The 13,603-nt window shown below is 62.8% G+C and overlaps 1 protein-coding gene across 1 annotated transcript; it reads left to right on the top strand.

The window, feature by feature from the left end:
• The first annotated feature begins 289 nt into the window (after positions 1–289).
• On the top strand, positions 290–13,309 carry WNT6 (Wnt family member 6). The gene is made up of 4 exons (XM_049803618.1): positions 290–469; positions 8,950–9,170; positions 12,117–12,418; positions 12,710–13,309. The coding sequence occupies exons 1-4, from the start codon at positions 393–395 to the stop codon at positions 13,169–13,171; spliced, it is 1,062 nt and encodes a 353-aa protein (XP_049659575.1). The 5' UTR covers positions 290–392; the 3' UTR covers positions 13,172–13,309.
• The last annotated feature ends 294 nt before the right edge of the window (positions 13,310–13,603 follow it).

Raw genomic sequence — 13,603 nt, 5'->3', positions numbered from 1 at the left:
TGGCCGTGCCCACGCCGCGGCCGTGGCTGCGCGCCTGGAGACGAGCTTGGCACCCAGGAGTCCCCCCGCCCGGCCCGCCCTGTCCGTCCCCCCGGGCTCCGGTTTCCCTGTCGGAGGCAGATGCTTTCGCAGCCCCGTCCCTCCTCCTCCTCCTTCTCCGGAGCAGCCTCCGCGCCGCGCTCCAGCCGCCCGGAGGTGCCTGCCCAGCCCAGCCCCAGCCCAGCCCAGCCCCGCCGGCCGCGGTGCCCGCCCGCCCCGGCCCGGCGGAGGGAGGCAGCGGGCACCCACCCGCCGGGGCCCCGGCCGGACCCTCGGGGCGGCGGCGAGCCCGGCTGCCCGGGTCCCCACGGGGGGCGCGGAGGGGGCTCGGCGCTCCCCTCAGCCCTGGCAGGATGCTGCCTTCCTCCCGGACCCAGCTGGGGCTCTTCTTCATCCTCCTCTGCCCCGCCAACATCATCGGGCTCTGGTGGTGAGTAGGACATCCCGGGGTGGGTGCCAGGAGGGCGCGCAGGGTCCCTCGGTCTCCGGGGATGGTCCCCCCGCCCCAGCTTGGGGACAACAGTGTCCCCTGCACCCAGGGCAGCCCTTGAGTGGGGAGCGCTGCTCGCTGGCCAGGCAGAGCCAGACCGGGGGCAGCCTTACGCTGCCGCGGTTCGGGCACACGAGCGCGTTGGGGACAGCGGGCTGCGGGACCCCCAGGGGTATGGGACACCCGGGTCCTGCGGAGGGAACTGCAGGCTGCCTCCCCGCACCCCAAGCCCACAGCTTGGGAGGGTTGTATGCCTGAGGGCTGGGGAAGGGGGCGTAGGGGCCTCCAGACCTCTCCAATAAGTCAACTTTAATTAAAAGCCCGAGGGTCCCTACGGTGTCCCCTCCCGAGTGGTGGCCTGGACGCGGCGGGGACAAAACCCCTGTTTGTAATGGTGCCTTCATCAAAGGCAGAGACGGTGCCTCGCAGGATACCGGAGGGGGTGGGGGATTCATTACAGGCGCAGAGCTGGGACCCAGCCTTGGAAAGCCCAGGTATCTGTCGAAACATGAACTATTTAAATCTATTAAGAATTTCACCCAGCCTGTCTTTATCCGGTTTTAAGTGCTTAGATTCCAGCTCCCCGGCGTGCCATCCAGGCTATCATTCATTATCTGAGGCTATTCGTCTCCACATTGTCACACTCTTTTGACCCCTAAAATAAAGCTCTCCATAAGCCTTTTCCCTCCCGGTCCCCTGCCTGCCTGCCAGTGATTTATTCTGTGGCTCCATCCCCTTCGCTAGCCCTGGCTCCAGGAGTGCAGGGCAGAAGGGGGGGCCTTGGTGGATATAAATGGTGCTGTTACGGTCAGTTGTACACCAGATGAGAGTCTGGCCCCGGAGCCCAAACGCTGTGTTTATTGCCGGGAAAGGGGTTAATGTGGATTTGAGAGGCGCTTGCTTGGGGTTTTTTGCTACAGCAGGGGAGAGCGCGGTAGGGTGAGTGCTGGCTGGGGCAGGGTGCGTGCAGAGGTTCCCCCTGCTCCCCGCCATCAGCCTGGGGGTAGCTGTGCCATCCCGGGGCACAGTCCCTCCTGCTGCCTGAGAGTTGCTCTTTTTCCCTGGCTAATTCTCAGACAGCTGCTCCGCACACCTGGCTGTCCCTTCAGCTCTCCTTGCTTTCTCTGCCCCATCCTCATCAATACCCACCCAGTGAGCCCTCACCCCCAAGCTCATGCCCTGCGCTCCAGCTCCAGGGATTTCAGTGCCATCCTGCCCACAGCTGGAGCGGGCAGAGGTGAAGCAGGAGCTCCCTTGCCTTCAATTCAGAGGCAGGCAGATGGCACCGGCAAGGGCAGGGTGTTGGGGTAGTGCTGCCCCCCGCCCTGGCTGCTCAGAGCCACGTCTTACCACCGAGCCTGGGTCCTGCTGGTGCCGTGACCATGCCGTGCGTGCGCTGGCAGCACCGGCTTGGGGAGATTAGCAGGATTTGGCAGAGGAGGGCAAGGGGTCAAACTTGTTTTTTCTTCTCTCAAAAAAGAAGAAGAAAAGGAACCTTTAATTTAAGAATAATAACCCAGCTGCACGCAGCACGGCCAAATGCACTGGGCAGCGGAGCGGCTGCAGGGGGATCACCAATACGCACTCTGCTTCACTCCGGAACCCAGATCCAGGGAGCCGGGAGGAGGTGATGTGTGGATGAGGCCACCAGCACCACCAAATGGACATGCCGACCTTCCCGGGACGGGGCACCGGAGCAGGCAGCTGATTCACGAGTTGCTTCCCCCAGAGCTTGGGATCTCTGGCCCCCGGCTGAGATCATCCCTCATTTCCAGGGAGCTCTTCCCATGCGGGGGAGAGAAATCCGGGCGCTGCCTGGCCCTTTGAGCCAGCTCAAGACAGGCAGCTTCCTACATGTCTGCTCCCCATCCCCATCCCCTCTGCCAGGTCTGGGTAGCACTGGTGTCTGTGGGTTTTGCTTTTGGTGAGGAGGGGTTCAGGGTTGCAGCCGTATGTTGTGCCAGAGCTCCTGGAAGCTCTAGGGCCGGTGGCATTGGTAGAGCGGTTCCTTGTTGTCCTTGTCACTGATGCATAGGGACTTTGGTAGCACGTTTTCACATGTGCATCTCTGGGCACCCATGGGTGCTTAGCCAAGGGGGCTTGTTCCCCTGGGCAGGAAAGGGAGGTCTTTACGACCTACCCCATCCCGCCCTTGGGTGCATTGGCTGTGCAGTGTGGGGGGATGCAGGGGCTGCCTGTTTGAGGCATTTTTTTTCCCCACGCTGGTGACAAACTGAGTTGTGAGAGTGGCACGGTGGGGTGCAGTGGGGCTGGGTCCTGGGGGGCATGGTCTTCAGCCCAGGCATGCAGCCAGGCTTGGCCATTCATGGGTGGTAACGGTGCCCGTTGGGATCCTGCCAGATGGCTGCTTCTACAGAGAAAAGTTTGTGTGTGATGTACGAGCAGTGACATCATGCTGATGACATCGTAGCCTGAGAAAGAGCACCCTCATTGTGGTAAGATGTCCCCAGAGGGCCCACTGAAGATACAGTCACCCTTGTCCTACACCACCTGTGCCCCTGTGTCTAAGAAGAGGCAGAAGGACAGAGGGATGGGCAGACGCACGGATCTTTCCATGGCAAAGGGGAGAAGGCTATGGTCAGTGCCGATGGGAAGATGTGTCATTCAGGGGCTGCTAGTGCCTTGGTTAGTGCCAGGCTGCAGAGATTAGGCTCCCCTTGCTCCCACCAGCCCTGTAAAATCTCTCTCTTCCTCCTCCCCTCATCTTTTCGTGTTTCTCACCCGGCTCCTTGTGCAACAGTGATTCCTCTCTGAGCAGGACAGGTAGGGACTGCCTGAGGCTCCTGGGCTGGCCTGGAGGGTGCGGGGATACAGGGTGGGCCAACCTGGTGTCTCAGGAGCCCTGGGCAGGTTCAGAGCCAGTTTGTGGTTGGGCTGTGCTCGCAGGGACAGAGGCACTGTGGGGATGGGGGCAAGCAAAGCTGGGCTTCCCCAGTGCCCCAACGCCCATCGGCTCTCCGTGGGCATGGACGAGAACAGTCGGGAGGTGGAAGAGAGAGCAAGGGGGAAAACCATCCCATGAGATGTGCTCTGCTCCAGCTGTGGGTCTGAGGGGGATCGGAGGGACGGACACCTGCCCTGTGTCCCCTTCCCATGTATGCACGTGGGCAGTGCATCTCCAGGTTTTCACTGGACTCCTTCAGAGGAGTTCGGGGACGACCCATCTACTGCCACCCATGGCTGCACCCTTGCTTGATGGGGTCCCGACCCCATGGCCCCTGAAGCCACACACCACCGGATGGGTTTCATGTGCCAGTGGCCTCCCCTTCTCCTCTGCCACTCCCACCAGCACCCACACTGCCCAGAGCCTGTAAGGGCAGGCTGGCAGGCTGTAGGGCCCCGCTTGCATGTCTTGGGGTGAACATCGTGAGTCACCCTCCACGCCTGCTGACCCACACCCACCACCCCACAACCCACGGCCCCCCATGGCGTCCAGCAGACTGGGCTGCCCAGCCATCCGGGGCATGCCCTCACCCCTGGACCAGCGCCATGTGGGCAGCAAAACACCTCCCAGCATGGGAGCCCCTGCCCGGCGTCATCTCCCTGTACCTCTTCTGGGGCAGTGCTGACCCACTGGATTTTTCAAAGGGAAAACGTTTCCCTTGCACTCTGAGATGGCACTAGCTCCAGAACTGGGCTACTTGTGTCATACCACAAAGACAACTGACCTTTTGCCCATGCCATCCCTCGTCCCTGCTCCTGGACACCTCCGTTCTCCCACAGTGACGCCCAGGCTGCCCAGCCCTGCCTTATGCATGCCCTGAGCTGAAGGGCTCGGCTGGACTTCGCATCTGAGGCTTGACCCCTTCAAACGTCACCCATGCAGGAGGGTGCTGGGCAGAGCCGGGCACACCCCGATGTTCGCTCAGGATGTGCAGGGTCCTGTCACCCCATGTAGCACCTGCATTTGGGTATGTACTAGCCCAGCCCTCATGCCACCCCAGCTCCAACCTCCACCAGCACCCAGAGGAAGGATGGAGCGACCAGGGGGAGGTGGACCCCTTTCTTCTCAACCCAGCCCCTCCAGGGCTTGGACACAGCTTTGGGACCAGTGCTTTTGCGGGTGTGTGCTCCTTCCACCCCCCCCGCCCGGTACCCGCAGCACAAGCTCGGGCAGCTCCTGCCTGCGAGCGCCCAGCCTTGACGTGACCCTGCAGCTGGCAGGTCCATCGGTTGATGCCATGCCACATCAAAGCCTCTTTCCTTTGGGTGGCTTCCCAGCTGTTTGCATGCAGTCCTTGCTGAGGAGGTGCGAGGAGGAGGGCAGGGAATGGTGTCCCCCTGCTCTCCCCAGTCCACGGCATTTCCTGCTCCTTTGGTGCCCCCGGTGCTGCTTGGCAGCCAAGCCCCAGCAGTGCCCCCCAGGGCAGTGACTTGCTGCTTACTCACCACCCCCCTCCCCACCGCCGTGCACCTCCTGCTCTGCTTTCCACACCCGGCTGCCCGGGTTAGTGGCAGCACCCACGCATCGCCCCGGGTGAGGGGCCAGGTACCCGCCACGCGCCTGCGTGGGATGAAGGGAAAGCTGGACGGGTGAAAAATCATGCATATCTCCCCCCTTGTCCTGTTTGCACAGCTTGGAAAGAGACAGGCTCCCGTGGGGTCTGATTTCCTTGCAGGGCTGTCACTGAGTGTGACAGCATTGGGTGGAATGTGGGGTGACACATTACCCCGAGGATGTAGCTTGGCTCTCCAGGACTGGCATCCTGCAGCTCTTGCCTCTCCAAGCAGGTGGAGAAGTGCCTGTGGGCTCGGGGCAATGGGCCAGGTACCCTGGCACCCTGCATCCCCCTCCTGAAGGCATCCAGGGGCTGGGATGGAGACCTGGATATAAGGCAAGCCATGCCCTCGCTACCCCACAGTGGGTTCACCTTGCCACACAGGAATGCCCAGGCAGCAGTACTCAATAGGTGCAGACCTGACTGGTCCCATGTGGAGCTGGCACAGCACAACTGCCACTCTCCCTTGGGGTTTCGGGGCTGTCGGGACCAAAGGACACATTTTTCTACCCAAGATGCAGGTGCCATTTGTGAAGGCTGGCCATCCTCTTCCTTGCCACATGGCTGTACCAGCCCCTCTCCATTGGACCCCTGCAAACTGGGACCCCACTGGTTCCCCTCAATCATGGTCTGCTGGCAGGGGTTGGGAGAAGCCCTGCTCCACACCATCCCCATGTCCAAAGGGGAGATGGGGACTTGTGCCAGGCTCCTTGGTCTATGATTTTGGCTGGGAACCAGACTGGGACATACTGGAGGCTCCATGACCATGGGCTGAGCTGGAAAAGCTGGTGATTATGGCTCTTGGGAGCCCCGGCTCTGTTGCAGCAAGGACAGCATCCAGAGCACAAGGGTTGCATCAGAAGCATCAGTGACTCCTGTTTCCCGTGTGTCACCAGGACTGGGCTCAGGCTGCAGCTGTGGCAGCCAAAGGGGTGACAACAGCAGGTTGGCGGTGGGTTGCAGCTCCTCTTCCGTGCCTCAGTTTCCACTTTCAGCAATGGGGGTTGTTTCCCTTGGACAGGGGTGCAGGAAATCACGGTGGAAAGCGGAGCTCATCACCCTGGCTCCTTTCGGGGCGAGGCGGCAGCCGCCCGGCAGCAGTTTCGGCAGCAGGCGAAGGGCGCTGGGGGCAGGCGGGAGGGATGCTGCCGAGGCGCCGAGCCCGGCCGGGGGCTGCCAGGCGGGGGGCCGGGGTGCCCCGGGCAGTTTGGGGGGAGTCGGGCTGGCGACCTGGTTCCTTCACCAGGGCAGGGGGAGGAGTGCCCGGCGGCAGAGGTGGGGCACCTTAATTGTAGATGCGGGAGGCCTTGGAGCAGGACAAGCTCAGGCAGATCTGGGCCCCGCGCCGGAGCCCTTGCCAAAGCGGTAGCAGTTTGGCAGCATTTTTCTTGCCCTTGTCTCCCCCTCTCCCCCCCCCCCCCCAAACCCTCCAAAGCAAAACAGCTCTCGGGCTCCCGGCAGCCTCCCCGCGCCAGAAAGCGAAGCCCAGCGGAAATTAATATTGCGCCGGACTTAGGCAGCCCACCCCACGCCTCGACGGCATGGCCGGCAAGCTCCTGTGCGCTCCCGCTGGCCTCGCCACTGCCCGGGACATGGGTGGGGACCCCCACGGTGCCGGCGAGCCGCCTACCGCCCCCCGGCCCTGCAGGGCTGAGCTCTTCTTCCCGGCCTGATCCGGCGGGCCGGGGTGAGCTGCAGTTCAGCATTTGATCTGATGGCCCCGGGGGGCTGGCGCATCGTTTTTATATGAGTACAAAGAGCCGTCTCTTAATGAAAGTCCCGTCCCGGCTCCCCTTCTTCCCCACCCCGCCGGAGCAGGCGGCCAAACCTCCACTGTCCTGTTGTGGATGTCGGGAGCCCACGGTCCCCAAGGAGGGTGAGCTCGGAGCCTGGGATGGAGGCTTGAATCCCCATGTGGTCATCAATGGGATGGGACTGGACAGGCTCACTGGTGGCTTTCTACATGGGCCTCAGTTTCCCCATCAATGGGGCACCTGTGCCAGCCCAGTCACAGCCCCAGGATGCTTGCCCAGCTACCCCATCTCTTTGCAGAGGCACCCATGCATCATGCAGCAAAGGCAAACCAAGCTGTGGGGAGCAAAGGGAGATGGGTGCTCCCCAGCAGCGGTGCAGTCTTGCCTCAGTTTCCCTGCTGGAGGTCACCTTTCCAGGCTGTGCCTCTCAGCTGAGCTGTTTAACCCTTTAAACCTCCAACCAAACCATAAGGGCTCCTTTTCCAGGCTGTGTGAGAGGACATGTCTGCCCCAAACCCAGCTGGGGTTTGGTGGGCAGGAGATGCAGGCAGCTTGGGAGCCTGATGTGGGGCAGGGAGACTCTGGCAGGACCTCGAGCTTCAAACAAGGGGCTCGGAGGGCGTTTGCACTGGGGGCAGGATGTTAAGCAAAGTCCTGCAGCCTGGTGTCCCGAACACAGACCCCAGCTGCGTGAGAGCAAAAAGGAAACCCAGAACATAGTTAAACACCGAGATTCAGCTTGTGATTTTCGAGCCCCTGGGGCTTGGCCAGACTATAAAGGTTTGGGTTTGGAAGCTGCAGCACAGCCGGTGCTCCCCAGCGAGTGGGGCTGCCGGCAGCATGGGCTGCCTGGGTGCTGCTCCCCAGGGGACGCCAGCGTACATGGTCTCGCAGTCCTTGGACATCCCAAAGCGCTGGGGGATCTGAGTCCAGCCCTGGGTCCTGTGGGCATCCACAGCCAGGAAAATCATATTATCAAGCAGGACGAGCTCCGAGCCCACGGGAGCGGTGCTGGAGGCGAGGAGCTGCTGAGTGGGGCTGTTTGGGGCGTGCTAAATTCGGGTGGCCCATGGCCCCACGGTGCCACGGGACGGGTGGCGTAGGCGGGAGGCCGTCAGCGCAGCGTGCCTGCCCTCTGCCCGCTGCGGCTCCGGCGTTGCCTGCGGCGGAGCTGGAGCGTCGCCCGCCCTGGCATGGGGCATGGCGCTGGCGGGCTGCACAGCTGCACGAGCCGTGCCGTGGAGGGCACTCCAGGCAAAATGTGTGGGGAAAGTACAGGAGTTTCTGTAGCCAGCGGCATGCCGGGGAGGGCATCATCGTGCTCAGACTTTGCCTCCCAGCCCAGAGAGCCAGGCACCTCTCTCCATCTGCGCTGGCAAGGAGGAGCCGCCTCTGACACGGGCCCAGCTGAGACTTGCCCTCCCGCGCTGGCATCGGCAGGGCTGGCGATGCCACCTGCATCCCTCCCTCGTGCGCCCGCGGTTGCCCGTGGCTCTCTTCCCTTAGGGCCGGTGCCTGGGTAGGGGGAGTCGAACATGGGAGCTTGGCCAGCAACCAAGCGGCTTTATCACCGGCAAGGTCACTCGTCTCGTCTCCCACAGGGTAAAGCAGTGAGCCCCCCCGGAGAGGGGGAGGAACATCGAAAGTGCTGGCTGGGCTCCCCGCTCTGCCCACGGGGCTCCAGGAGCTGCAGCTGCGCTGGGCATCGGTCACACCGCAATGCCAGGGCTGTGCTGGGTCAGTGCCAGATGTAAAGAGCAGGTGCTAAGCAGCACAGCATCTCTGCCACCTCCCGTCGGGTACACCACCATCACCCCCGAGGGCTGTCCCTGAAGGCTTCGGGGTGTGAAGTGGCACATGCCAGCATCATCCTCCAGCCAGCCCCACAGCTGGGGATCTCCAACTGGCTGGGGAGGGCAACGTATGCCCTGAGTGCTGGCATGCAGGTGCCACCCATGCCTTTTGTCCTGTCCTCCCCATACACCTCTCCCTGTCCCCTTGTCACCCAGGGTCACCGCTGAGCCAGCACTGCCCTGTGGCCCCACTCCGTCCCGGGGAGCAGGTCTGGCCATGCCCCATCCCCACCCTGGTCCCCCCCACCGGGCTTGGGTGCTGGTTTTGCTCTGCTCGCTGTCCCCTCCTGCAGGGCAGTGGGGAGCCCCCTGGTCATGGACCCCAACAGCATCTGCCGCAAGACGAAGCGGCTGGCAGGGAAGCAGGCGGAGCTGTGCCAGCTGGAGCCAGAAATCGTGCAGGAGGTGGCCAAGGGCACCAAGCTGGGCGTCCGGGAGTGCCAGTACCAATTCCGCTTCCGCCGCTGGAACTGCACCAGCCACAGCAAGTACTTCGGCAAGATCCTGCAGCAGGGTAAGGCCAGTGCTTCCTCGGCCTTCCACCTCCCAAAAAGCCTCCAGCCGCCCAGTCACGCGCCTCCCCGGGACTTCTGGAGCAGAGTCTGGGTGTGCAAACCTGTGTGTGTGTGTGTGTGTGTGTGTGTGTGCATGTGTAGGGGGTTGCTCAGTGCTCCCCGGTGCAGTCACGCTGAGGTTTTACTGCTGGGACATGTCTCCCCGTGTTGTAATGAAGCAATTACCGATGCTCCCAGACAGCACGGGGCTTCACAAAGCCCAAGAATGCACCCTCGTCTGGCAGTGATTTACTGCTCCCCCGGGACCCCGGGGTGTGTGGTGGGGCGGGGGGTGGGAAGGGGCCCGGGTAGGAGGCAGCGCACAGCCACTGGGATCTGCCCCTCGCCCCATGGGTACCCTGCAGCTCCCTCCTCCCGGCCTTGCAGGGAGCAGAGGAGAGGATTGCTTGGCCCCCATCCCTGCATCCCTGGGTGGGCACCCTGATGCCACCCTGAGGGTCAGGGGTGAGGTGGCAGGGAGGGATGGGCAGGTCCCACCCAGGTGGTCCAAGCCCAGCCCAGCTGCATCAAAGCCAGAGCAGGAGCAGAGGGAGGGGGCACCCGTGAGTCTGTAAGGGATGGCAAAGTCCTGCCACGGTCCCCAGGGAGAGAGGCTGGGGTAACAACAGGGAAGGGGGGGGATGCTCGAAGCACCTCAGGCTGGTAGGGCCACTTAGTGGATGGTGAGTTTAGTCCTGCCCCTGTTCCACATTGGTTGGTGTGCTGGGGTGGGCGAAGATGCTGGAGCGAGCCCTGGTTTCCTTGGTGGTCACATCTCCCGCTGGTGCACCCACCAGGCCATGGCAGAGCGGGTATGTCCTTGGGCCTTGCAGGGGGGTCAGGGTGGCCTCCCTGGGGGCATTGGCAAGGGCAGAGAGCCCTGGGCACCCGGCAGGTGCGGGTACCAGTGAGGGGCAGAGCTGGGGCCCCAAGGGAGACACCGGCCTGTGGCAGGGAGGGCAGGTTCATTTAAGAAGCTGATTTGCAAGTGTGGGTTCCTCCCAACACAGGGATGGAGGTGTACTCAGTTGAGGGGCAGAGAGCCAGGGCACGTGGGGGACACACCTGCCTCTGGAGTCATCTATTTTCACACCAGCCTGGCAGGTGGGATCTGTGCCAGGAAGGGTGCCAGGCTGGAAGCGGGGTGGTGCCAGGATGCCAAGGCCAAACCTGGTGGCGAGTGGGCGATATTGGCGGATGAGCTGGCGGGTACCCAGGGGCAGATTGGGTCGGAGGAGACGCAGGCACATCAGGCATGGGGATGCTGAAGGAGCCCCCACGCTCTGTTTGGCCCAGCCTCGCTGCCGGGGCTGGGGAGATGAGCATTGTTCTGAGGACAGTGGTGAGTTTGGGAGTATCTGGCACTCCAAGGACATGGGACATCCCAGCTAGACCTGTGGAGGTCCCCAGGGCTGAATCGTGGGTGTCAGGAGCAGAGAGCTCGCACTGCACTGAAAGGTGTCAGCAGGCACCAGCCTCCCTGTAAGCCTGCAGGGACTGCATAAACCGTCCCAGCATTTCTTGGGTTCCCAGCTGCCATCGGATGGGCACCTCCCATCTGACAGCCTCTTCTTTCCAAGAATGCTGTGGCACGCTCTGTTTCCTGGCCGTGGTCTCCCTGGTGCAGTCGCGGCCATCGCCCTTCCCTGCCGATTGTGCCAGGCACAGCGTGCCAGGGCAGGCTGGCTTGGGGGGAGCCACGTGTCTGGAAGAGCTGTCAGAAGACCAGCATCCCCCCGGGGCCCCGGCTGGCAGGGTGGCACAGGGACCTCTGCCAGCGGCAGGCTGCCTGCCCAGGGCTCTGCCAGTTCCAGGTGGGAGCAGGCGGGTGGTCATGTGGCTTAGGAGGGACAGGAGAGCCAGGGCAGGGGACACTCGTCCCCGGGGTGGCACTGCTGGAAAGGCACCAGTGTGTCCAGTTCCTACCGACAGCAGTGGGAATCAGGTGCTGCGTGGGCTTGTGGAGGAGCCCCTCATGGAGTCAGTGCCACCTCTTCCCACAGCCCCCCCAAGTCAGAGTGGTGGAGACAGAGGGATGGGGCACCCTCCAAAACACAGCTTCTTGTCCATCCCCATGCCCTCTGCGTGTCACCACCCTGGGCCAGCCCTGCCCTGGCATTTGGGTTGGCAGGGGTTTGCCTGGCACGGGTCGGGGGGAGCACGGGAGCCCCCCCAACAGGACGCCGCGCCCCCGCTGCCAGAATCCCCCGCTGGCTGCGGCTGCAAGCGGCAGGTCCGGGCAGGGGAAAGATGCTTGGAATTCGTGTCCCGGAGCAGAGAGAGACAGGAGCAAATACTAATAATAAATAATCCTGCAGGGTGGAGGCTGTGCCGGCAGAGGGAGGGGGGGCAGGCAGCACCCCATGGCAAAGCGGGTATGGGGGAAGAGTGGGCAGCACAGCTTCATCGCTGCCACCCTGCAGAGGGATGAGCGGCACCCGTGGTGTCCCTCGCAGCACTTGTCTCCAGGTGCCAGCTTGCAGCTGGGGATGGGGTTTTTACTGCTTGGAGGGACATTGCGGGGTAGCGTGAGAAAGCTGTGGGTACCACCTGGACACCTGGGATCCCCCTGCTCTCAGAGCTCCCCTCTTTCCCATGGGGCAGCACCTACCCTTGCAAAGGGAGGCAGGAGATTTGTTGCCCCTAGGACCCTACAGCTGGGGTGGAGGAATGCTTACAGGGCCTGGTCATCCCCCCAAATTCTGCATTCCGCTCGCAAGAGGCAGCTCCTGCCCCAGGCAGCTTGCTCCAGGGTGGGTGCATTGCCAGGGAAAAAGCACCGAGCACAGACGAAGGGAGAGAAGGGGAGGTCTGAGCCCCCATGGGATGTTGGTGGTGGGATGCTTTGCTTGCAGAGTCTTTGCCAGAGCTGACCTCGCATCTCAGCCCTGTCTCTTCTCCTGTAGATATCCGGGAGACAGCCTTCGTGTATGCCATCACAGCGGCTGGGGTGAGCCACGCCATCACGCAGGCTTGCAGCATGGGCGAGCTGCTGCAGTGCGGCTGTGAGCTGACACGGAGCCGGGCTCCCCCCTTGCCCACGGCAGGTCCAGGCACAGAAGGCACAGCCTGGGAGTGGGGGGGCTGTGGGGACGACGTGCAGTTTGGCTACGAGAAATCCCAGCAGTTCATGGATGCCAAGAGCAAGAAGGGCAAAAATGACATCCGCGCTCTTATCGACCTGCACAACAACGAGGCCGGGCGCTTGGTAAGGCCCCTGTGCTCCCTGCCCTCTCTGCAAGCATCACCCCGTGCCCCCACCAAACCCAACCCTCCAACTTTACCTCCCTCAAGCCATGCCTGCACTAACTTTGGGTAAGATCAGACCAAATATCTTTCAGGAGCCCTTTGCAGGTGCTTTGGAAACTCCCTGTCACCCCCCCCCCCCCCACAGCACCCTCCCCTGGGGCAGGGCAGCACCAAGAGGCAGGGCTTTGGCTGGGGGTGCTGGGCAGGGAGGCCGGGAACTGAGGTCTGAGCATTGCTGTCTCTTCCCCAGGCGGTGCGCAGCTATATGAGGACAGAATGCAAATGCCACGGGCTGTCGGGCTCCTGCACTCTGCGGACCTGCTGGCGGAAGATGCCCCATTTCCGCGAGGTGGGGGACCGCCTGCTTGAGCGCTTCAACGGGGCTTTCAAGGTGATGGGAGGCAATGACGGGAAAACCCTCATCCCCGTGGGGGACAACATCAAACCTCCCGACAAGCAGGACCTCATCTACTCAGCCGACTCACCTGATTTCTGCTCAGCTAACCGTAAGACGGGCTCGCTGGGCACCCGGGGCCGCATCTGCAACAGCACAGCCATGGACACGAGTGGATGCGACCTGCTGTGCTGCGGTCGAGGGCACCGGGACGAGACGGTGGTGCTGGAGGAGAACTGCCTTTGCCGCTTCCACTGGTGTTGTGTGGTGCAGTGCCGCAAGTGCTCTGTCCGTCAGGAGCTCAGCCTCTGCGTCTGACCACCTGGGGTTGGGTGAGGACAATTTGGGGCACCACCCCCAGGCTCATGCTGCAGCCTCCCCGAGACAGAGACAGGCTGAGCCGGTGGCAGGGACGGCATGGCTGAGCCCAGCTCTGCGCCCTGGGGAGTCCCAGCTTCCCCAGGGGACAGCGTGGGGCTGCCTGGCATCCCCACGGCCCTCACCGTGGGGCCTGTGGGTGCAGAGCTTCCACTAATAAAGCTATTTAAAGCTGGTGTGCCACAGCGCTTCCTGGGGAGGGCTGGGAAGCGCTGACTGCTGTACTGGAATGGAACCGGCCGGAGAGCCGTCCTGCCCCGGCCATGAGTCCTGATCAGCCAGGCTCCCTCCAGCCTCCTGTTCCTGCTGGCCATGGTGGGACCCATAGCAGAGTTCCGCTCATTTTTTATCCACTCTCTGCTTTTCTCCATG

Source organism: Accipiter gentilis, chromosome 1 (genome assembly GCF_929443795.1).
Source record: "Accipiter gentilis chromosome 1, bAccGen1.1, whole genome shotgun sequence".
Taxonomy (NCBI): domain Eukaryota; kingdom Metazoa; phylum Chordata; class Aves; order Accipitriformes; family Accipitridae; genus Astur; species Astur gentilis.
Note: the sequence above shows the minus strand (reverse complement) of the source record. Positions and strands in the feature narration are given on the sequence as shown.